We start from the raw sequence: 20,360 nt of genomic DNA on the forward strand, positions 1-20,360 counted from the left end.
GGATCGACATTCGGATATTAGTGGCCGTCTGCTTTCTACTGTCTCTATTTTTATTTTTGCGAAACATTTGAGTCACCGATTTGCTGTCCCATAAAACCCAGATTCCAACACAAATCTGGTTCATTACATCTTGTTTCGACGATCTCGTTGCGTCTTCTCGTTTACATCCACAAATCCACAAACCATTCGCCACAAACACCACGAGACATAATTAGATACAGCAAGAACCATGGCCGACACGACCGAGAAGCCTCGCCTGATCGAGCTCCTCCCGGACTGGCATCCCATTGCCAAAATGCACAAGCGGGCCAAAGCCGCCAAAGACACCACCTCTACGGAGCCCACACCGCCCAGCGCCACCTACCGCGGCGGCTGCCACTGCGGCGCCATCAGCTTCGACGTCACGCTGTCGCCGCCCCTCGAACCGATTCCTGGATCCAGCGAGCCGGGCCACACCGTCGTCAGCTGCAGCTGCTCCGTGTGCCGCCGGTTCGGCTACCTGCTGGTGTATCCGTCCAAAGGCGACGTGGTGTTCAACAACAGGGGCGGTGGTCAGGCGCGGTGCAAGACGTACCAATTCAACCGCAAGTTGCAGGACCACCTGTTCTGCAAGAACTGCGGCTCAAGCGTCATGATTGACTTTTTGGAGCGGTTCGGGCCGGACTGGCATGGGTACGGCATCAATGTGCGGTCGCTGTACAACGTGGACCTTGACGCGCTCAACGTGCTCAAGGTGGACGGCACGAACGGCGTGGCTCCGGCGGGCGACCTGTCCGGACAGTGGTATGTGGAGTCGGACACAGAAGAGTAGAGGGCAAGGTTGGAAGGGAAGAAGACGCAAAGGGAGCAGATAGGTAGGTTCTGGAAAATCGGAGAAGGCGTTGGTAGATGTGAAGTAATTTATCGGTTGGTTCAGTACTTCATGACTCTTAAAGAGAAATATATTTATGGCAAAGAAATACGGTATGGAAATGACGATTATGCCTCCTCTATGGGGATGTCTGCTTTTATGCGCCTCCTCTATCAGTCTGTGTCTCTTTCTTCCATTCGTTTTATGCACCCTTTATGGCGCCGCTCTGTTGTTCTTTTGTTGCCGCCGCGCATACAGCTGCTCGGCCGACGTGATGCAGTGCATGTTGGCGCCCAGCTTGTTCATCGTCTCCACCCACTCGTCGTACTCGTCGCTGTCAAACACAATGCCGCCGCCCGCCTGCAGATAGGCAACGCCGTCCACCACCACCATCGTCCGCAGCGCAATGCACGTGTCCATGGCGCCGTCCACCGTGGTCACCCCGTCTGCCGCCACGCCATTGTATCCGAAATAGCCCACCGCGCCCGCGTACACGCCGCGCTTCTCGCCCTCCAGCTCCGCAATCAGCTCCATTGCCCGCACCTTGGGCGCGCCCGACACCGTGCCCGCCGGGAAGATGGATCGGAACGCGTCGAACCGCGTGCACTCTGGCCGCAGCACGCCCGACACCTGCGACACTAGGTGCTGCACGTGCGAGAACTTCTCGACCACCATGAGCCGGTCGACGCGCGTCTCGCGCGGGTCGCATACCCGTGTGACATCGTTGCGCGCCAGGTCGCACAGCATGACGTGCTCGGCGCGGTCCTTGAGCGACGACCGCAGCTCCTCGGCCAGCGCCTCGTCCTCCTCGGCCGTCTTGCCGCGCTTGACGGTGCCGGCAATGGGGTGCGTGATGATGCGGCCCCCTCGGACTTGACGAGCAGCTCGGGCGACGCACCGACAATCTGGAAGCGGCCGCCGCAGTTGACGTAAAACAAGTAGGGCGACGGGTTGACGGTGCGTAGGTGGCGGTAAATGTTGAACGGGTGCAGGTCCGTCGGGCGCGCAAAACGCTGCGACGGCACCGCTTGGATGATGTCGCCCTTGACAATGTGCTTCTTGAGCTCCGTCACGTGGTTCATGTAGCCCTCCTTGCCAACATTGGACTTGTACTCGCGGCCGAGCTCGACAAACTTCTGCTCGGGCAGCGGCGTCTCGGGCCCGTTGAGCACACCGATGAGCGTGTCGATCACGTCCGTCGCGCGGCGGTACTCGGTCTCAATGGCGGCATCGTCGTACGTTTCGCCCTCGCCCTCGCCCGCGGGCTCGATGTTGAGGTAGGTGATGACCTTGATGATGCCGAAGAAGCGGTCAAACGCCACAATCGTATCATAGAAGCAGAACTGAGACTCGGGGATCTGCAGCACATCCTTCATCTCACGTGCTGTCTTGGGCTCGAACTGTGGGGCAGATTGTTAGCATGCGGTACGTAGTATCAAATGATTCCACACACGCCACAGAGAAGGGAGGGGTCTCCCACATACATATCGCACACAGTCGTAGGACACGTAGCCAACGGCACCGCCAGCCAGCGGCGGCAGCTGCACGCCGGGCACATGCGCCACAGAGAAGCGTGCCAGCTCGGCCTCGAGCGCCGGCAGCGGGTCGGCGGCCTCGCCGAAGCCGGGGCCCGTCTCAATCACCTTGCGCGGCCCTGCGGCCACAAAACTGTAGCGGCCGACCCGCTCGGTGGCGGCGCTCTCAAACAGGCACGAATACTCGGACTTGTAGTGCTCCGACACTTTGAGATACGCGGCCGACGGCGTGATCAAGTCCGACGAGATTTGGCCGTACACTGGCACCAGGTTGGGCCGGCGGTACGACGAGGCGCTGCCCTTGGCGGCCGCAGCCTTAGCTGTCTCAAGGATGCCGGCCACCACTGACTTCACCGTCTCGAGGGACGGCACGATAACGTCCTATGAGGGTCAGTATGCGAGCAGGAACGAGTGAACGGGGGGCGGAGGTCGAGATGAGGACATACAGGACCGTCCATGGCTGACATGGCACGGGGCACAAATCAACAGCCGCTATGAGATGTGGAGGAGAGCAGATGCAGCGGTGCAATGTGTCTTTTGTTCGGTTCGACGGCTAGTTTATGAGCTGCGTTGTCTACAAGTATGGGAGGGAAAACGGCGAGGAGGGTGAGCGTGGCGGAATCATATGCGACGTTTGGCGGCTGCGATGTGCGGTTAGTTGCGTGAGTCAAAGTGCTGGAGAGAATTGCGTTGCGCCGCCCGCGTATAAGAATATCTCTCGTCCGCCTTGTCGGCCGTCCTTACCTTGCCTGTTTCTTTTGCGCCACCCTTTCCTTTATTATTTTGCTATGTGTTTCATTTATCTATACGAAGCAATACGGTGCAATTGCTACCGCAGTTGCGCTTTCCCAATTGACGTTTTGCAAAAATTCGTTGGCTCTTGCTGTGGTGTTCGCCGAAGTTCTTGAAAGCTCCTTCCCCCAGAGTCATTTGCGGGACCGGACCTGCATTTTTTTCCACGCCAGCAAAAACACGACGTAAAGATTCCAAACCGCCCATTTTATGTTCTAATCGCCTCTGAGCTGGCTCTGAAACGGGCCACCAGACAGCATATAACGGGCGCAGTTGAGCCCCACATCCGGCGACTCTCCAAAGACGTTGGCCAAAACGGGACTAGTGCTATCTGTGCACCGATTGCTTACAAGGATACGGAGAACTGGCTCCGTCTCAGCGTACGCCGTTTGATGAATCTCAAGTTTGCTTTTCTTTTTCCTTCTTTTTCTATTCTTCTTTGCCATTGATACTTCTGCTCTTGTCTGTCAGTTTTGCAAATTTTGTATGGGAGTATCTTTGGTCTCTACATATGTCTAAGGCTAAAGCAACGGTTGACCGTAAACGAGGAAAAAACAAAGAGAAAATCAACAAGGACGCACTCACTTGCTACAAACGCCATCCTTTTTTACTTTTTTTTTTTCTGTCCCCCTTTTCCGCTATATAAAATTGTCCTTCTCACCTACACTCCTCTACACCGAGCCAAACTTCTCCAGGTACGAGTCGTGCAGCTTCTTCTGGCGGTCCCACTCCTTCTTCAACCGCTTCTGTTGCGTCTTGGGAACGTCGCCGCCGTCGGCCAGCTTTGTCGGCAGACCGTCGGCATCCCAGGCGCCAAACTCTGCCGTGTTGTCGCGAAACAGCTCCTGCGGCGGCACTTTGGCCTTGGCCCACTTCTCCTCTTCGGCTTTTTCGCGCGCCCGGGCGGCCTCCTCTTTGAGCCGCGCCTTCTCGGCAGCAGCAGCGGCCTTCTCCTCTCGCGCCGCCACCAGCTTGGCCACGGGCACAAACTTGATCAGGCTCGGACGATCCGGCTGGTCGTCCAGCTGCACGCCGAGCTCGACGAGGTCGTAGTCGCGGATGCGGTCGCTGAGCGCCAGAATCGAGCCCTTCTTGTCCTTGTTGTCCGGGTTGGCGGCCGTGCGGCGCAGCTCGTCGCGCAGGCCGGACACGGCACGTAGGAACGGCAGCGCCAGGCGCTCAATGTCAAACTGACCGGAGGCAGCCGACTGCTTCTCGAGAACAGCAAACTCCGCATCCGGCCGCAGCTCCGACAGCAGCGTGTTGAGCGCTGCCTCCGTGGTCAGGCCCAGCGCTGCAACGTCGCCCTTGACTTTGGCGAACACGCCGCTGTACGGCTGCACGGCCACCTTGGGGTCAACAACACCGCCACCGGCCGACTTGGGCGTCGGGTTGGCGGGGCCCCAGCCAAGACTGGATTCGTAGGGCGGCTGCGCGTTGGGGTCGAGGCCAAAGACGCCGACAATCTTGGTCACCCAACGGGCAACGGCCTCAATGGTCGCAAAGTCCGCGCTGGGCTCGCTCATGGAGACATTGGCGTTGCGGACGAGGCGCAGGATCACTTGCAATGCGCCGGGCGTGTCAAACGAGTTGCGGAGTGCCGCATCGAGGTCGGCCTTGGCCTGCGCGAACTCGGTAGCCAGGCCACCGTTGCTGCTCGCGGCTGCCGTACCCTCGGCCTCGCCCAGCGACACCTTCTGGATGCCGCTGACAACACCAGCCTCGGCCAACCGCGCCTTGACGTTTGTGAAGAAGTTCTATTACGTGAGCATGGGGTCCGGTCTGGGGAGGGGGACGGGGAGAATGAAACTTACGTCGAGCGTGTTTTCAAAACTGCTGGCCTGCTTGCGCATGTCGGGGGAAATCTCCAGACCGTCGTTCCAGCGGCTCAGCATGAAGACGATGCGCATGCTGCGTGCCGTGTAGCCCGTGGCGAGCGCATCCTGGATCGTCTGGAAGTTCTTGAGCGACTTGGACATTTTGGAGCCCGCAATCGACAGGTGGCCCATGTGGAAAAAGTACCGCACCCAGCTGTGCTCGCCGGCGCCTGGACGGTGGAAGAAGGCCTCGCTCTGCGCCAGCTCGTTGTCGTGGTGCGGGAAGGCCAGGTCAATGCCGCCCGAATGGATGTCCATCTGCTCGCCCAGCTTGTCCGACGCCATGACCGAGCACTCAATATGCCAGCCGGGGCGACCGTTGCCCCAGGGACTCGGCCAGTACGGCTCGCCGGGTTTCGACTTCTTCCACAGCGCAAAGTCGCCCGGCCGGCGCTTGCCCGCCAAGCTCTTGGAGAGCGAGCCCTCGCCCTCTTCCTGCAGGGCCTTGTCGTTTTTGCTCTCGGGCCGCAGGCGCGCATAGGTGTTGCCGGCCTTTTCAAAGGCGTCAATGTCAAAGTACACGGACGCATTGGCCTCGTAGGCAAAGCCCTTGGCAAGGATGCCCTCGATAAACGTCACAATTTGCGGCACGTACTCGGTGACGCGCGTGATGGCGTCGGGTCGCAGCACGTTGAGTGCATCCATGTCGTCCGTAAACAGCTGCTCCATCTGCTTCGTTAGGTCGGTAAACATGGTCTGGTCGCTGGTGTCAATGGTCTCCTTGTAGAGCGAGTCGAGGTACGGCAGCAAAATCTCCTCGGCATCGTCAAAAACGGTGCCCCTCAGCAGGCCGCGCGCAGCCGCGTCCATGTTGGCAATGTGCATCTTGATCTTGGCCTCGGCGTCGCCCGGCTTGTCGCCCAGGGTCGTGGCCAGCGTGCCACCCGCCAGGACGTCGCCGTAGGCCAAATAGCGGCGCGCCGCGTAATTTGTCTCGTCCAAAGTCGAGATGCTGTCACTTAGGAGCAGCGGCAGGTTGGCGGTGGCATAGGACGAGAACGCAGCAGTGGCCAGGGCGTGGCGTTCGGCAGGGCCGTAAGGCTTCTGGCGCTCGAGGTCGTAGAGGCGCTTGCGGCGGGCCTTGATGATGATCTTGTCGTCGACGTCCGTGATGTTCATGACGAAGTTGACCTTGAGGTCAAAGTAGTGCATCAGGATGCGGCGGATGACGTCGGTGGACACATAGTTGCGCGCATGGCCCATGTGGCTCAGGTCGTAGACGGTGGGGCCGCACGAGTACCAAGACACAGAGCCGTCCTCCTTGGTAACAAAGGGCACAGCGGCACCGGGCTTGAGCGAATTGTAGACGGAAATGCCGCCCGCCGAGGGCGACACAGAGGAGGCGGCTGTGGACATTGCGGAGTTGAATGAGGCGAAGGGCAGGGAGGTGGTCGTGTTGGCAGGGAAGCTCGAGAGGCAGTACGGTGCGCGGTGAATTGGAGATAGCTGTGCTCGTCGGTCGTGCTTTGCTACGTTGCACAATGGAAGACAGGTCGTCGCCCAGAACGAGGCAATGGGTCGTATTTGTAGCTGAAGACGACGATGTGACGGCGACCGGCGAACGAGGACAGCAGTCAGCCCCGGAGGGTGCATTCAGCAGGGTCTGCGATGTTCGTGGAGGTGACTCACGCTCGCGAGCCACGGTCTCCAATCCGTGTCAGAAATTGCGGCCGCGACGCGTGAGCGGGTGTGTGGGTGGGAATGAGTGTGTGAGTCGTGTTGAATGTCGTAAAGTGGGCGCAGCAATTGGGTGAATCACAACAGGAACAGCCAGAAGGTGGTCTTGCGAAAATGCCAGATTAACGTCGTCTAAATTTGGCGGCGCGGTTGGCTGAGGCTGTCTTGTCCAGGAACCCCGCAAATGGCACAATAGCTGCCCACTATTTCCTTGCGCCTGCCCCCCTCGCTAGCAGATGCTGCTGTACCTTCCGTGCAGGGCCAATAACGCCTGCCGCCACGGCGATTTGATGATCCCAGACCGAAAAGAGACAGTGAGGAACGCCGACTTCCTAATTGGGAAGTGACACATGCGTCTTACACTATGACTCCCTGACGAGAGAAAGAGCAAGGCGCATGAGCCTGCTCTTGCTCTCTTGTTCAACAAAGACTGTGCGTCTTTTGTCGGTGAGCCAGATACGGCAACTTTGGGTAGGAACGACCAACGGCCAGAATGACACAGTATTAGCAGGCACGGTTTGCACAGTATCGCCTGCATTCATGGTACGTTTGAGTCGCAGACAGCCAAGTGTGACTGATAAACGAAATGACGTCCTTTACTTCACATCCAAAAGCAAACACCCCTGGATACGACTATGAATGAATTTCGCTGCATGCCAATGACAATTAACCAAAAATGTGACTGCAAACCTTTCCTATGATTTTCAAACAACATTTCCCGGATTCGTGAGTCTTCGTTCGTTCCTCACTTCTTCTCTCCCTCTGCTTTCAGCCGTGCACGACTCTGCCCTAGACAACCTTCTCGCGGGTATCGTTCTCGCCGCCGCCGTTGCCGCCAAAGTCACCGCTCCAGCCGTAGACGCGAATGGGCACGGCCGCTTCAAAGCTCTCGCACCGCAGCGTCTCGACGGCTGCGAGCACTAGCCCGCCACGGTCGTCTTGTGAGATCTCCTCAAGCATAGGTGGCGGAGGGGGTGCCGCGCGAGGCTGCCGAGGCGGTCGAGGCTGCCGGGACTGCGTGCTGCTGTGCGATGGCCGCAGGCGCGGGCGGCGCTGCCCAGGGCGGTTGGTTTGCGATTCGTCGTTGATGGGCCTCTCTTCATCGCCATCGGCATTGTCGCCGTCGTCGGTGTCATCACCGTCATCGTCCTCGTCCATGTCGCCACCGCTGTTGTGCGCGTACTCCGCTTCGTCCCAGTCATAAGAGTCCTCGCTGTTATTGCCATTGGCAAGACTGTTGAGGTCGGTCTCGTCGTCGGCAGGTACAACAAACTCGACGCGAATCTTCCATTCCAGCACCACACCCGTCGTCTCAAACTCGGGCGTCGCATTGCTGGGAATGGTCGCCGTAAAGACAAAGCGTCGCGAGTACAGCGTGGCTTCTGATAGCGAGGCGTACACTCGGCGCGACGCGCGCTGCACGCTGGCCTCGGACCGCAGCGCCAGTTTGGGGTCCACAATCTTCTCGATTGTCTCGAGCGCCGCATGCACGGCGTGGCAGCGAATCTTGGCATTGGAAAAGTCCACCACCATTGTGATGGTCTCGCCGAGGCGGTAGGCCGGGCGGGCAAGCATGACCGTGGCGACTTTGAGCTTGTTTCGGGAAATGTCAAAGCGGTTGGCGCTCACATTGCGACCGCCGCCGCCGTAGTGGTTGCTGTCGGTGAGGTTGCTGCGCATAATGGCGAGCTCAATGGCTTCGCGACAAGATAGAGACAGGAGCGGCCGACCGTTGTCGTCTGGCAAAAATATCGACGATGCTGTCGACATACGACGCGACCCAGGTAGGACGGCCGTGGGCGACAAGAGACCGCTCCGCGGCTCACCCCCGCCAGCGCCGACCGCGCCAAAGAATCCGTTGGCACTGCCGTCCGTGCTTGCTGCCAACACCTCGGCCTCTCGCTGTTTCAGAAGCTCATCGACGTACATCATAAATCCGTTCATGGTGGGTCCTGTAATTGTGGCCGCGGTCGAGCTCCTTCGTCGCCGCGTTGCCAGCTGCTGGGGCGGCAGCTGCTGCTGCTTCTGGGCCCCAGGCGGTGTCAGTGTCCACGGTCTGCTGAGCTCCTTCTCCGAGACTGTCCGGACGGTAGCAGAGTTCGAGCTGGTCTCGGGTGAGTAAGGACTCATTAAGTTGTGGCCCAGAATTTCGCCGTAGCCGTTGACGCTGCCGAGGACACGGAACGGGAAATCGATTGAGGTGACACGTTGTTCTTTGGCAGTTCCAGGCCGCTGTGTGCCAATCACAAGCGAGTAGGAGATCTTCATGACCTTACCGCGATGCGACGGCGGTAGACCCTTGGGCAACTGGAACACGTATTCGTACGTTTTGCTCTCACCCGGTGCCAGCTGCAGGTCGGCGAACAGCACCGATTGTTGGGTAGCAAGCAGCGGAACAGACTTGGAGCTTGCCTTGTCGCGCATCTCTTTGATGGTGCTAAGCTCACCCGCGCCGAGGAGATCGCCAATGGACGTCGCCAAGCTGCCCCAGCCAAATCCCCTAAGCAGGCCGCTGTCCCGTTTATTATTCTTGAGACCGACCACACCACCGCCCTGGCCGCCAACGACGCCTTTGCGCTTCACCTGCTCAAAGGGACTCAGATCGACAAGGGACCCATCAAGTGTGAACGAGCCCTCGATTTGTGCGTATCCCATCATCAGCGTTTCCGGTGCAACCGCGGCGGCTGCCGAGGCAGCAGATGTCCTCGCGCGTTTTGATAGACTGCGGGACAGGTGGTGACCTTGGTGCTGCAATAGCTGCTGCTGCTGCTGGCCGTGCGTCTGCGGCGAGAGTAGGTTGGAGGAGGACTTTTGCCGTGTGTGCGGTGGGCGGCCCGGTTGTGACCGAAGCGCTCCTGAATGTGTGGGTTGCTGGGACAGGTACTCGGAAGCTAGCGTCTCGGTAGAATGGTTGCTCAGCGAGTAGAATTCGCCACTACTACGCGGCGTGCCCGCGATGCTAGTCGTGGAAAGGACGCGGGCCTCGGACGGCGTGGCAGGCCCCTCGTAAATGGTCGGCACCTGCGTTGGCGGGGCACCTACGGCGTTGTGACTGGCGTGGTTGTTGGATCCGTCTCTCGACCGTATTGGAAGCGCTGGCAAGGGCTTATCGTTGGGCGACGTCGGCGTGGGAGAGGTCAGCAACGGACCGTCAATGGGACCTTGTGGGTTTGATGGGTTTGTTGGTGGGGGCGCCATTGGGAACTTGAAGTCGGAGAATCCATCGGATGGTGACCGTGACAATGAACGCGGCATACCGCCGACGCTCGGCGTGTTAGGCATAGTTGCCGAGCCCGTCAGGCGGCCGCGGATAGCTGTGATGTTGCCGCTTCGGTCGGAGGGTGGGAAGGAGGAGTTGAATAGTGGCGATGGATTGTTTGAGTAAGGACGAGGGGGGTTGGTGGCTGTCACGTAGGTTAGTACATAGCAGACGTGTAGAATAGCGAGCTGCTGACATTGGGAGACGCACCTGACCGGGGTCCGCCGCCATAGTACGAGCCTCTCGGCCCAATCTGCAAGCTGGAGGCGCGCGAATGTCCACGCACAGGACGGTGCTGCGAGCCAGCTGGCCCCGATGGATGCTGTGGTGGTCCAGTGGGCGACCGAGATGGGCCGTCTGAGGCGCCGGCGGAGGATAAAGAGACAATCGAAAGTGAGCGGCGGTGGTTGCCATGGCCTTGGCCTTGGCTACTGGAACTACCGCCGTTTCCTGCCCCATTGTTTCCGTTGACGCTGGCATTGCTGCTGCCGCCATTGCTCGCAGCACTGCCGTTGGGTGTCCAAGGAATCGAGTCAGCTCGTCGGCGCGACGCGGCTGCGGCAGCGGATGCGGATGTCGACGATGCAGATGGAATGACGACGCCGGTGGCCGGCCCGCTAAGAGAATGGCTTGCGCGGTGGTGGCCGCGGCCCATGGGAGCTGGCGGAGCCAGTGTTTGTGAAGATGAGGATGGAAGTCGTGCACGCTCAGGGTGGTAGCTGTTTGACGGGGGGCGAGAGGACGAGGACGAAGCCGGTTGAAGCTGCTGTGGATGCGGCAGCGGCTGCTGAGGCTGCGACGCCACATTTGCAAAGGTGATGCGGCACCGCACGTCGTCACCGCCAAATATGGTGTTTTCGTACCAGCGCACGGAGACGCGGATGTTGCTCGAGCTGCCAGGGCCACCGCCGTTGCCCAGGCCGAAGCTCATGTCCCGCGCCATGGCGGGCTAACCGCCTGGCGTTCAGAGCTGCTTCGGGCCCTTCGCTTGTGGACGCCTCTTAATGCCGCGTCGTTACCGGTGTCTCTCGGAGCTTGCGTTGTTTGTTGATCTCGGAAACAGAGGTGCAGACCGTAAAGAGACACTGACGGAGAGCCGCACGGTTATGGACATGAAGGCCACATTGCGCGTGGACCCGGGAACGGAAATTCGAGGAAAAGGGGGAGGGGGAAAGAAGGTCCTGCACCGAGAGGATAATCGAAACTCGCTGTGAATAATGTAGAGATGCTTCTACAAATGGTATTGCTAATTGCTTCGTAGCCGTCGTCGCTGTCGATATCGCCGATTTTGCTGTTGTCAGCTGTTGGGGATCGGCCGTTGCAGTCTGTCGCAGGAAAGGAGGAAAGTGTGAGGTTGGGGAGCAGGGAAGGTCCGCCAGCAGGGGAGGAAGGATCGAATGGCGGGTAAGCTTGCGGGCAGGGGAAGTGAGAAGCGTTACAAAGTGGTCAGCATTGGAGGCAGTGATACGCTAATCCGAATTGGGTAAATCATATCACGTGCAACAACTTATGCTTTCAGGAAATGCTCTTCACCGAAAGCAGCCACAACACGCAACGGCCCAGATGACCTACGATATGATCAATATCCGCCTGAAACATAATTTGTTATGTACTGCGTAGTAACTTTTATATCCAAAAACTGTTCCTCAAATCGACTTGCTAAGGCTGTTCTCTAGACGTTCTCCGGGACACTCGTCCGCCTGCTCCCTCTGGCCCACGTTCAAATAAAGCTATTCATCGCTACTGAAGGATCCGGAGACATCTTCAGTTTCAAATGTACGAAACCGTTAAGGTGAGATAGTTTACTGATTTCGGGCGCAGACTCTGCCACAGTCCAGCAACCAGAAATTGGCCCAGCAAGATGTGTAAGTCGCATTTGAGCCAGCCCAATTAGGCAATTGGCCTTCTCATGCGCCACACTAACAACAGTGTTTCTGTCGAGTCCTCAACTCTTTCATACTCACTCAATATTTTACCTAACTTCAACAAAATCCCCCCCCCCCCCAAAAAAAAACTCAATAAATATCAAGATTTCTGCCCCACAGTCTCCTTACCGAGAGATCCCTGCTTCCAGGCTTTCAAGGCCAGACCAGCCGCCCTTGTCTCGGCCTCTTCTCTAGAGTTGCAGGAGTTCACTTCAAAGTCGCATTTGCCATTGAAGCTGAGCCGGCATTGGAAGACGACTCTGTCCTCGCGGCTGCCCACAATAGCGTTGTGGCGGATTTCTGCCTCGTCCATTTCGTCCTCAGATGTCTCGCTGAGCCCTTCGCTGCTATCATTGCCACTGAGACTATCGTCGCCTTCGTCCATGATCTCCGAGGAGGTCTGTTTTCTCTTGAGGGCCACAGGATCGTCGCCACTGGACTCTGTGTGGCCCTGTGCAGAAGTTTCTTCGGACCTTGCCATTCGTGTCACCTCGTAGAGGAGCTTGACGTTGCCTGTCACAGTTTCTAGCTCTTCCTTGGGATGCAGTAGGTGGATGTTTTCGCTTACAGCGCGCCGCAGGTATGGTAGAATGCCGATCTTGTCGAGCAGCATTTCCACGGCTCCCAAGGAGCCCGAATCAATCCAGACCGCGCCAATAACCGCCTCTAGCAAATCCGAATGAAACTTGTCTGCATCAAGCCCCATAAGATCCTCCCAAGGATACGTATGGCCCGCCCACAGCTGCTCTAGAATGGCGTCTTTCTTGCTGGCAAAGCGTTCTGCACAAAGTTCCTGTGCAATTCCCATTTCACGAGACGCGCCGTGCCGCATATATGCCGAGAGAGGTTTCAAGAAAGGAGTGGCCGCGTCCGTCTGGGCGGTCGACAACGGATCAACCGACGAAGCTGCGGGGGGCTCGGCAATGGTGAACATCATAGCGCTAAAGCCCAAAAAAGCAGCGTTCGCCAGCGTGGTACGAAGTAAATGCATTCTCTGATACGGCAGCGGAGGGCGGACACTTGCGAGTGTTTGCACGATGACGTGATCGAGGATAGCATCACCGACGAATTCAAGACGTTCCATGCAGATTTCTTCCATGTATCCAGGCATAGAGGCGTGCGTAATAGCCTGGACCAGAAGAGACTTCTTGGTGAAGGTGTAGCCGAGAAGTTCTTCGAGACCGGGCGGCGGGGGACAAGGTGGCTCCACCGGGGCCGCTTCGTATAAGATGTCCCGGCAATCTGCCAGGGAAAGCCAATCCATTTCCTCCAAGAACAGACCAATGCATTGTAGAGCCTTTTCCATCCCGCTTTCAGCATGGCTCGCACCAATAAGAGCCTCAACAACATCAGCCAGCATTTTTGTTGACATTTCTAGCGGTGGATCTTGCTTTTGGGGCGTGCTGGAACTGTTTTTCGGGGCATCTGTGATGTCTGTGTCTTTGGGTTGAGGTTCTGATTCAAGCGAATCGCAGTACCTCTTCCAGGCTCTCAAAGACCACTGTTTAGACACAATAAAATGATCCAACCCGAATTCAAGGGCTGCTCGACAGAGGCGAGAGTTGGCAACAAGCCGATCTTTGCGCAACGACAAATGACCTTCTGGCGCGTCAAGATCTATTTGAGCGAAAGGTTAGCGAGATTTCCCAGATACTCTCGAAAAACAAGTCGAATCTTACCGCGTGCGCTGCAATTAGATACAGCGGTAACCTTTAGAATGGAGTCACCAATGAACTCGAAATACTCGTAGTTAGTGGGCAAGCGGGCCGCTGGAGCGCTTATAGCTGTTGCGATAAGAGAAACGTCCTTGATGTCCAGTTGACGGAGGCGTGTCGAGTCCAGCAATTGGGTAGCCACCATCTGTACCTCAAGAACAGCTGTTAGAGGCGGCAGCAAGGCGCCCAGTTGGACGTATGCTATTGGAAGGCGGTCAACTCGACATTCGGCGGCCGGAAGAACTCGCGGATACCGTTTGGCTGCGGGAGCAGCAGGCGAAGGTGACACGCCAGGACTGTCTTCATCATCGTCACGGACCACATTAAAAGTCCTATGTAGCATTCCGACAATCTTGGGCCATGGGCGGACAACAACATGTGCAGCGTCCTCTGGGGCGTCCTCATAGTCCTTGTACGCCTTTCTCACGAGGTTTAATGGGGGTTTCACTGGAAGATAGTCCTGGTAGTAGTATGGAACGTTGTCTACATCCCGAACAAGGCACGTCGAGTTCGGAGAGAAAGGGCGTTCCAGGTCTGAAAATATTTGCGGGTCAAAGGGGCGTGAAGATATAAGTTCTTTGCTGAAACGTTCCTCCTCGCACACAATCCGCACGAGGCGGTGCATATCACCCAAGGCCCACCGGTGGCCAAACGCAGCATATAAGAGAGTGCCGGTATGGTCGCTGTCGTCGTGATACTGATCCTTTCCGCGACCGTAATCTTGACGCTGACCTTCAGATATATGCACAATCCATGGCCGACGTGAGTGAGCTGTCCAATATATTTCAAACGGTGGAATTGTATGAAGAGAACAAGGTGTAATAAGATCTGCGTCAAAAATCTCGATTCCTTGGTCGTCGAAAATTCGAAGGGTATGCCGATAAACAAAAGATCGGATTCCAGAGGGAGATGTCTGAATTGTTTTCCAAAGCTCACGAATGTCCGGCCATGGTCGATACTGTTCATGCACAGCGATCTTGCCTGGTCGGCCTTCGATGGATCGTGACAGATATTCTTCGGCTACCCTCGGCGGCAACAAATGCTCGTTGAGAAGGCCGGCCTTGTGTATGGCCTTGTAAGCCTGTAAAGCTGCATCGGCTGTGGCATCTGACTGAGACTGCCAAGAATACTTGCTCTCGGCTCGACGTAGATGCGCTGGAAGGGTTATCGGAAGCCTCACAAATGCGCGAAACTCATCTGGATGCATCGCCACCTTGTGTAGAGTAAACATTGGTCGGCAGTCAGCAAACGCCCTAGACGACATCGTGGAGCAAAAGTGGCTCAAGTGCTGTTTGGCATCCTGTGGAAGCAGCATGGAACCCTTGGCCTCGCCATAGATTGGCTGTAGTCGCCCATCGCCCAGGGCCGACTTTTGGGGCCTTTCTTGCAAATCAACGTCCTTACGCAACTCATCTTCGTATATTCTCTTCATCTCAGCTTCGAGGGCCTCCCATTCTGATCTCAGGGGACCAATATTTGCTGCATTTAGAACACTGGCATCGTGCCCATTGATCAACGGCCCCATGAGTAGGTGGAATTTCGAGTTTTCGTCACGCGCTCTGCCCCGGCGCTGAATGAATGCCTTTAGGCTCGTTAAATCGTCGATGCAGACAACAATATTGCAGGCAGCCATGTCGATACCCTCCTCGATGACGCTTGTTGCAACAAGCAGATTCAACTGTCGATTTCGAAACTTTAGAAGTGGGACACGGCCATCCTTTGGAGCCATGGCCAGGAGTCCGTCCGGTCCACGGTCAAGTTGAAATTTGGACATGCCGACCACGTAGCCGGCTTTGAATCTCGACGAAAGACTAGGGTGAATCGAGATAATGTGAGACAAAACGGCGGCCATTGGCCGCTCCCTGACGAATACGATACCCGTAGGGAATTCTGCTTCGTGGTTGCAAAGAATCTCTACAAGCTTCTGCACCCGAACTGACAAACCACTGTGAAAATCGACATGATCTTTGTGACTGTTGTCCGCAGTCAGTCGCCGCGGACGCTTGGTCACCACAAACTGGAGAATGGCCAGTAGATATGGTTCGTTCTCACCAGGCAGGCGGCTACTCAGATTGCTGATGCATCGTCGAACAATTTGGTGAACGTAGTACTCCGCAGCCCACGATCCGAGGTATGCACAGATAGTGCAGGCTTTTCGGTGAAAGGACGAGATAAATTTGTGCGTCCACTTAATGTCTCCCTCGCTTATCATGCCAGAAAAGTGGTTATTGACATGGCTGAGCTCTGGAATCTGTGACCCGCCAGACAAACTGCTGAGCAACCTCGCGAGAGCTAAAAGATTGCGGCCGTGTTGTGACGACTGGGTGTTGTCCAGGCCAGGGTCACATATGTGCCGAAACGTTGACGGGCGTTTTGTGTGCAAAATGAGATTGTCGCGATGCAGTGTCGGCGTCACACAAGTTGCATGCATTGTACCCTCTAGCAGCTCGATGCCTTCGAGCTTCTTACCCTGAACTGGACTTGCGGTGAGACCAAGAATGGCCGGATGAGGAAGGCCCTTTTTCACAGCTGGGTGAAAGAAATCTGTCATGATGCGTCGCCCGGGGCTGTTTTTTACGCAACCATGTACTTTGAGCCGCTCAGGGTCAATAAAAGCGATCATGACCCATTTCTCTTGTCTGGTGAGAGCATACCTTCGTCAAAAACCAAAAGCGGTATAGATTCAATGTTAACAAAGCCATGCATTAAAGCTTCCTATGCCAAATATTAGACGACAAGCATTGGATACGAAATATGCGGCGCGAATGAATATCGTACAAGCAACACTTGGGGCGTCACAACGACAAATCTGATGTTCCGTAGTGCCGCATCCCTAAAACACAAAATGTTAATATTAGGTACCTTTACCAGGATGTTGTATTCGGAAGGTCCCAAAGCATACCATATAGCTTGCGTAGACCAGGCCTTGATATCGGTCTCGCCTGCTATGATGCGGCCTTGAACGCCCTGGATCTGTGACGAGATGGCATAGTACTGTTGATAGCAGAGAGGAACCGTTGGGGCCAAGAACCAGACAATCTACAAGTGTGGAGAGGAATGTCAGTGTTTTGCTTGAAAGGCCAGCAGCCAGACGACCATGAAGGGTTTTACCTTGGGGGCAGGCGACCGTTCAAGCTCGGCTCGTATCCGCAGAATGGCGCTGATGGGCTGTCAGTCAAGAACACCTTTGAATCATAAAAATAAAAACGGAGGCGATGTGCTCTTTACATTCTCGTCTTTCCCGTGCCAGTGTCCATCTGAAAAAGCAACTTGTTAGTGTCTTGTTCTGTATACGAATGTCGTTGGCGGCTGTCTTTACCACCACAATGATGTTGCGCTTCAGACTCTCTTCGAACATCTCCACCTGGTAGAGCCGCGACTGCGCAAGCAAATCGTCCTCGGCGCCCTTCCCCGCCTGGTCATCGTTTGTTTTCTTGGCATCCGGAGTAGCCATAGCTACATCTAGACCGTCGTCGGCCATGGTATTCGGCCAGAATTCGGCCGGCATTAAGTGGCATATGCCACGCGTCTGTCCTGTCGCTAAGTGTGATCGTCTGATGTGGGTAAGCATAAAAGCTGTAGCCTGCACAATGGTCAAGTGGGACTTGGTGTCGTCCATGCAGGCTTATAAAAGCTAGACGATGATAAGCGCTTCATTTTGACTCATGCGTCATTAATGGGAGACGGGAGCAGTGTTTGTGCAGCCTTCATTGGTACTGCCTGCAAATGATTCCAATGCCTACGTGTCCGTCCCATGGGAGGAGGGTTGAAAGTGCAGTTTTGGGAAGGAGCGATGTGGTTGTTTTCGAGAGGGGTAAAGATTGGTGATGTTGGTGCCTAACGAATTCATACTAACTGGACATTGCAATTTCACAACTGTACTCACGCCATGGAGAAAGCAAATACGGCGACTCAAAAAAAAGAAAAAAAAAAGTGAACATCATACTTTGAAACGAAAATGAAAGGTGACATAGCCTAACTGTAACTACTTTGCTGGGTGGAAGTGAGGTGCGTCTTTGGTGGGGTGGTAATCAACACTCCTTACGTCGCACTATCAACGAAGCAGTATCGGAAGGAGCACCTTTGTTAGTTACTCGCAACGAGGCAAGAAGAAGCACGAAACGAACAGGAAGGAACGACCCGACTCATTAAGGCAAGAGCACTACCAAACTCATGTGTGATGCAGGTGCTTTATGCCGCGGGTTTTAATGCCTGGGGCCAGCTACAATTCAACACGACAGCTGGGCCAGAGGACGAACCTGACGACATTTGGACTTTCACACGTGTGCTACAGGACCCCAAGATCGTGCATGTCCGACCGTCCCTTTCTTATACGGAAGTGACAACATCTGAAGGAATTGCCACAGCTGGAATGGGCCCAGTGGCCCCGGCGGATATCTCCCGCATAAGTGACGAAAACAATTTGCACTTTGCTGAAGCTTTGAACGGCTGTGTTTTGGGTTGGTCAGCTACAGAACCATGTCTCCCGCCTTTTGTCTGTTGGTACTGACAACTGCATGCACAGTTTACGACAAGACTGAAGGTGCACTTCTTCAGTATGCGTCAGCAGACGACTATTCGGCGGCCAAACACCGTCGCACAGGTGATGACGCTGCTATTTTGACCGATGTTCCTTGCTCCCGCTTCGCTGGACATCCCAGCGTACGACAGGTCGTTGCGTACGATGTTGGCTTCGCCATTCTCACTACCGACGGTCAAGTCTGGACATGGGGCGACCCGCGATTCCCAGAGTGCCTTGGCCGGGACGTGACTGAATCGCCTGCCGAACGCCCGGGCCGTGTCACTGCCCTCGACGACCTGCCAACTGGACCGATTGTGAAATTGGCGGCTGGTGGCCATGTGCTTGCGGCCGTGACGCAGGGGCGGGATCTTTACTGCTGGGGTGGCTACCCCGGACGGCGGCCCGTGCTGCTAGAAGGCGTCACGGGCGAGCCGACACCCATTGTGGTTTCCGCCACGTCGGCCGACGGCTTCACCGAAGACGCAGATGTCGTCGATGTCGGCATGGGCGATGGGCATATGATCGTGCTTGCAACTGACGGCTCCGTATTTGTTCTTGGCAGCAACGCCAATGGCCAGCTCGGAATAGGACACGACAGCAACGATGCCAGAAGGCCACCTGTACTGGAAAAGAAAATAGTGTCGACCTGGGTCAAGGTTCGCAGTCTTCCGCCTGGCCAGGTGACTGGTGTATATGCAGGTCCGAAAAGCTCCTTCATCGTGGTCACTGAATAGACCGAAGCCTGTTTTTGCCAATGCTCTAGTGTTGATGCCCATTGATTTAAGCCTATCGATTACAAGTACATGCGCCCCTTTGGACTCTTAACAGCGCCAGCTGCACTCTTACGCTATCAGCCTATCGTCCGCGTGCCACCACGCAGGTTGCAAGCTCTCTCTCGTTTTCTTCCATGCGCACACCCGCCTCTCATAGGTTGGTCAGGTAGTCTTCGATCTCCTGTGGCGTTAGCTTGCGGAAGCGCGGCCCTCTCGCGCCCTCAACACCCTCGACACCGAGGAGGTGGTCTGCCGGTGGGCCGATGATGCCTTGACATTGTTAGCCTATGTTTCATCCCGTAGTTGGGGCAATATGTCTTCTGACTCATGTCAGGCTTACCGATCTCGATGGTGTCGCCGTTCATCTCGCCCTCAATCGTCTCCTTGAGTGTCAGCAGGGCAATGTGCACCGCATCTTCGAGCTCCAAGCCCTCCGTGTACCGCTTCTCCAGGAACGTCTTGGCCGACGCCGCGCTCTTGCCAATAGCCGTTGCCTTCCACGGGAAGTAGCTTCCCGATGGGTCCACCTGGTACAGCATGGGACCGCCCTTGAGAATACCGCCCGTTTTGCCCGTGGGCTTCTTCTGCTCACCCGAGGCCAGGCCATCGGCTTCCTCCTCTTCCTCTTTGTTACCAGCTGCAGCTGCCGCCGCCTTGGCCGCCTCGCGCTCGAGCTCCTCCTCGGGCAGGATGCCCTCGTCCCAGCCGGCAATCAGCAAACTGACACCGTACGGCCGGACACCGCCGGACTGGGTAGCCTCCTGCATAACGCGAGCGACATCCTGCACCAATATCCGCGTCGGCGGGTACTCGTTATAGATGCGCTTGTAGCCCGAGTGCGAGACCTTGCGGGCGCGGTCAACGAGGACGCGGTAGTCGGGGCCCATGCCGGCGTAGACCATACCGATGTCGGGCGTGATAAGGGAGATCTTGGAGAGGGATGACGGGTCGGCGAGCGGAGACGATGACTTCTTTTCGGTGGCCAGGACAATGCCGTTTGTGGCTGCAGGGAAAGACATGTTAGAGTGGGGGGATGCCATCGACAGGAGACCGAATGTTGGCAGCACAGCGTACCTTTGATGCCAAGAGCAGTGACACCCTGGTTGACGGCGTTTAAAGCATATTCTATGACAACCCATCCGTTAGCCACTTGCACTGTAAACGTCTCGACATCGTTGCCGCATCTCGCGCGGATTCTCGGCGCGCGCGACACCTCGTCGCACATGTTGAAGGTCGGAGGTGGTTGAACGAACCAATCTGCACCAGCTTTCCGCTGTGGAGTGAAACAATCGAGGTTAGCAACTCTGTCAATACAAGCACAACAGTAACAGCAAAGCCTTTCCATGTTCCCCAATCCCAATGCCGCGTACCTGGGCGAGAACGTTGTCAGCGAGAACGAATACCGGTCGGCCATAGTTGTGGTCGAGGTGTCTTC

At 56.3% G+C, this 20,360-nt stretch overlaps 8 protein-coding genes across 8 annotated transcripts; 2 read left to right on the forward strand and 6 right to left on the reverse strand.

The window, feature by feature from the left end:
* Nucleotides 1-229: 229 nt before the first annotated feature.
* SPSK_01981 (uncharacterized protein) lies at nucleotides 230-811 on the forward strand (the record flags this gene model as incomplete). Its single annotated transcript, XM_016728879.1, has 1 exon — nucleotides 230-811. One exon carries the CDS (start codon nucleotides 230-232, stop codon nucleotides 809-811), a length of 582 nt encoding a protein of 193 aa, XP_016589735.1.
* Nucleotides 812-1,063: 252 nt separating this feature from the next.
* On the reverse strand, nucleotides 1,064-2,843 carry SPSK_01613 (anthranilate synthase component I; the record flags this gene model as incomplete). Its single annotated transcript, XM_016728522.1, has 4 exons — nucleotides 1,064-1,722; nucleotides 1,749-2,250; nucleotides 2,335-2,766; nucleotides 2,832-2,843. 4 exons carry the CDS (start codon nucleotides 2,841-2,843, stop codon nucleotides 1,064-1,066), a joined length of 1,605 nt encoding a protein of 534 aa, XP_016589736.1.
* Nucleotides 2,844-3,848: 1,005 nt separating this feature from the next.
* SPSK_01469 (cysteinyl-tRNA synthetase) lies at nucleotides 3,849-6,410 on the reverse strand (the record flags this gene model as incomplete). The annotated part of the gene is made up of 2 exons (XM_016728381.1): nucleotides 3,849-4,934; nucleotides 4,992-6,410. The coding sequence occupies 2 exons, from the start codon at nucleotides 6,408-6,410 to the stop codon at nucleotides 3,849-3,851; spliced, it is 2,505 nt and encodes an 834-aa protein (XP_016589737.1).
* A 1,110-nt stretch (nucleotides 6,411-7,520) lies between these two features.
* Nucleotides 7,521-10,933, reverse strand: SPSK_01404 (uncharacterized protein; the record flags this gene model as incomplete). The annotated part of the gene is made up of 2 exons (XM_016728319.1): nucleotides 7,521-10,135; nucleotides 10,201-10,933. 2 exons carry the CDS (start codon nucleotides 10,931-10,933, stop codon nucleotides 7,521-7,523), a joined length of 3,348 nt encoding a protein of 1,115 aa, XP_016589738.1.
* Nucleotides 10,934-12,015: 1,082 nt separating this feature from the next.
* Nucleotides 12,016-16,181, reverse strand: SPSK_01376 (uncharacterized protein; the record flags this gene model as incomplete). The annotated part of the gene is made up of 2 exons (XM_016728291.1): nucleotides 12,016-13,532; nucleotides 13,595-16,181. The coding sequence occupies 2 exons, from the start codon at nucleotides 16,179-16,181 to the stop codon at nucleotides 12,016-12,018; spliced, it is 4,104 nt and encodes a 1,367-aa protein (XP_016589739.1).
* A 176-nt stretch (nucleotides 16,182-16,357) lies between these two features.
* SPSK_01926 (uncharacterized protein) lies at nucleotides 16,358-17,138 on the reverse strand (the record flags this gene model as incomplete). The annotated part of the gene is made up of 5 exons (XM_016728824.1): nucleotides 16,358-16,463; nucleotides 16,533-16,669; nucleotides 16,742-16,790; nucleotides 16,859-16,887; nucleotides 16,950-17,138. The coding sequence occupies 5 exons, from the start codon at nucleotides 17,136-17,138 to the stop codon at nucleotides 16,358-16,360; spliced, it is 510 nt and encodes a 169-aa protein (XP_016589740.1).
* Nucleotides 17,139-17,810: 672 nt separating this feature from the next.
* Nucleotides 17,811-18,886, forward strand: SPSK_01825 (uncharacterized protein; the record flags this gene model as incomplete). The annotated part of the gene is made up of 2 exons (XM_016728725.1): nucleotides 17,811-18,090; nucleotides 18,156-18,886. 2 exons carry the CDS (start codon nucleotides 17,811-17,813, stop codon nucleotides 18,884-18,886), a joined length of 1,011 nt encoding a protein of 336 aa, XP_016589741.1.
* Nucleotides 18,887-19,076: 190 nt separating this feature from the next.
* SPSK_01773 (20S proteasome subunit alpha 2) lies at nucleotides 19,077-20,339 on the reverse strand (the record flags this gene model as incomplete). The annotated part of the gene is made up of 4 exons (XM_016728677.1): nucleotides 19,077-19,195; nucleotides 19,266-19,928; nucleotides 20,000-20,229; nucleotides 20,296-20,339. The coding sequence occupies 4 exons, from the start codon at nucleotides 20,337-20,339 to the stop codon at nucleotides 19,077-19,079; spliced, it is 1,056 nt and encodes a 351-aa protein (XP_016589742.1).
* Nucleotides 20,340-20,360: the final 21 nt, after the last annotated feature.

This window comes from Sporothrix schenckii (assembly GCF_000961545.1).
Source record: "Sporothrix schenckii 1099-18 chromosome Unknown Cont42, whole genome shotgun sequence".
NCBI classification, from domain to species: domain Eukaryota; kingdom Fungi; phylum Ascomycota; class Sordariomycetes; order Ophiostomatales; family Ophiostomataceae; genus Sporothrix; species Sporothrix schenckii.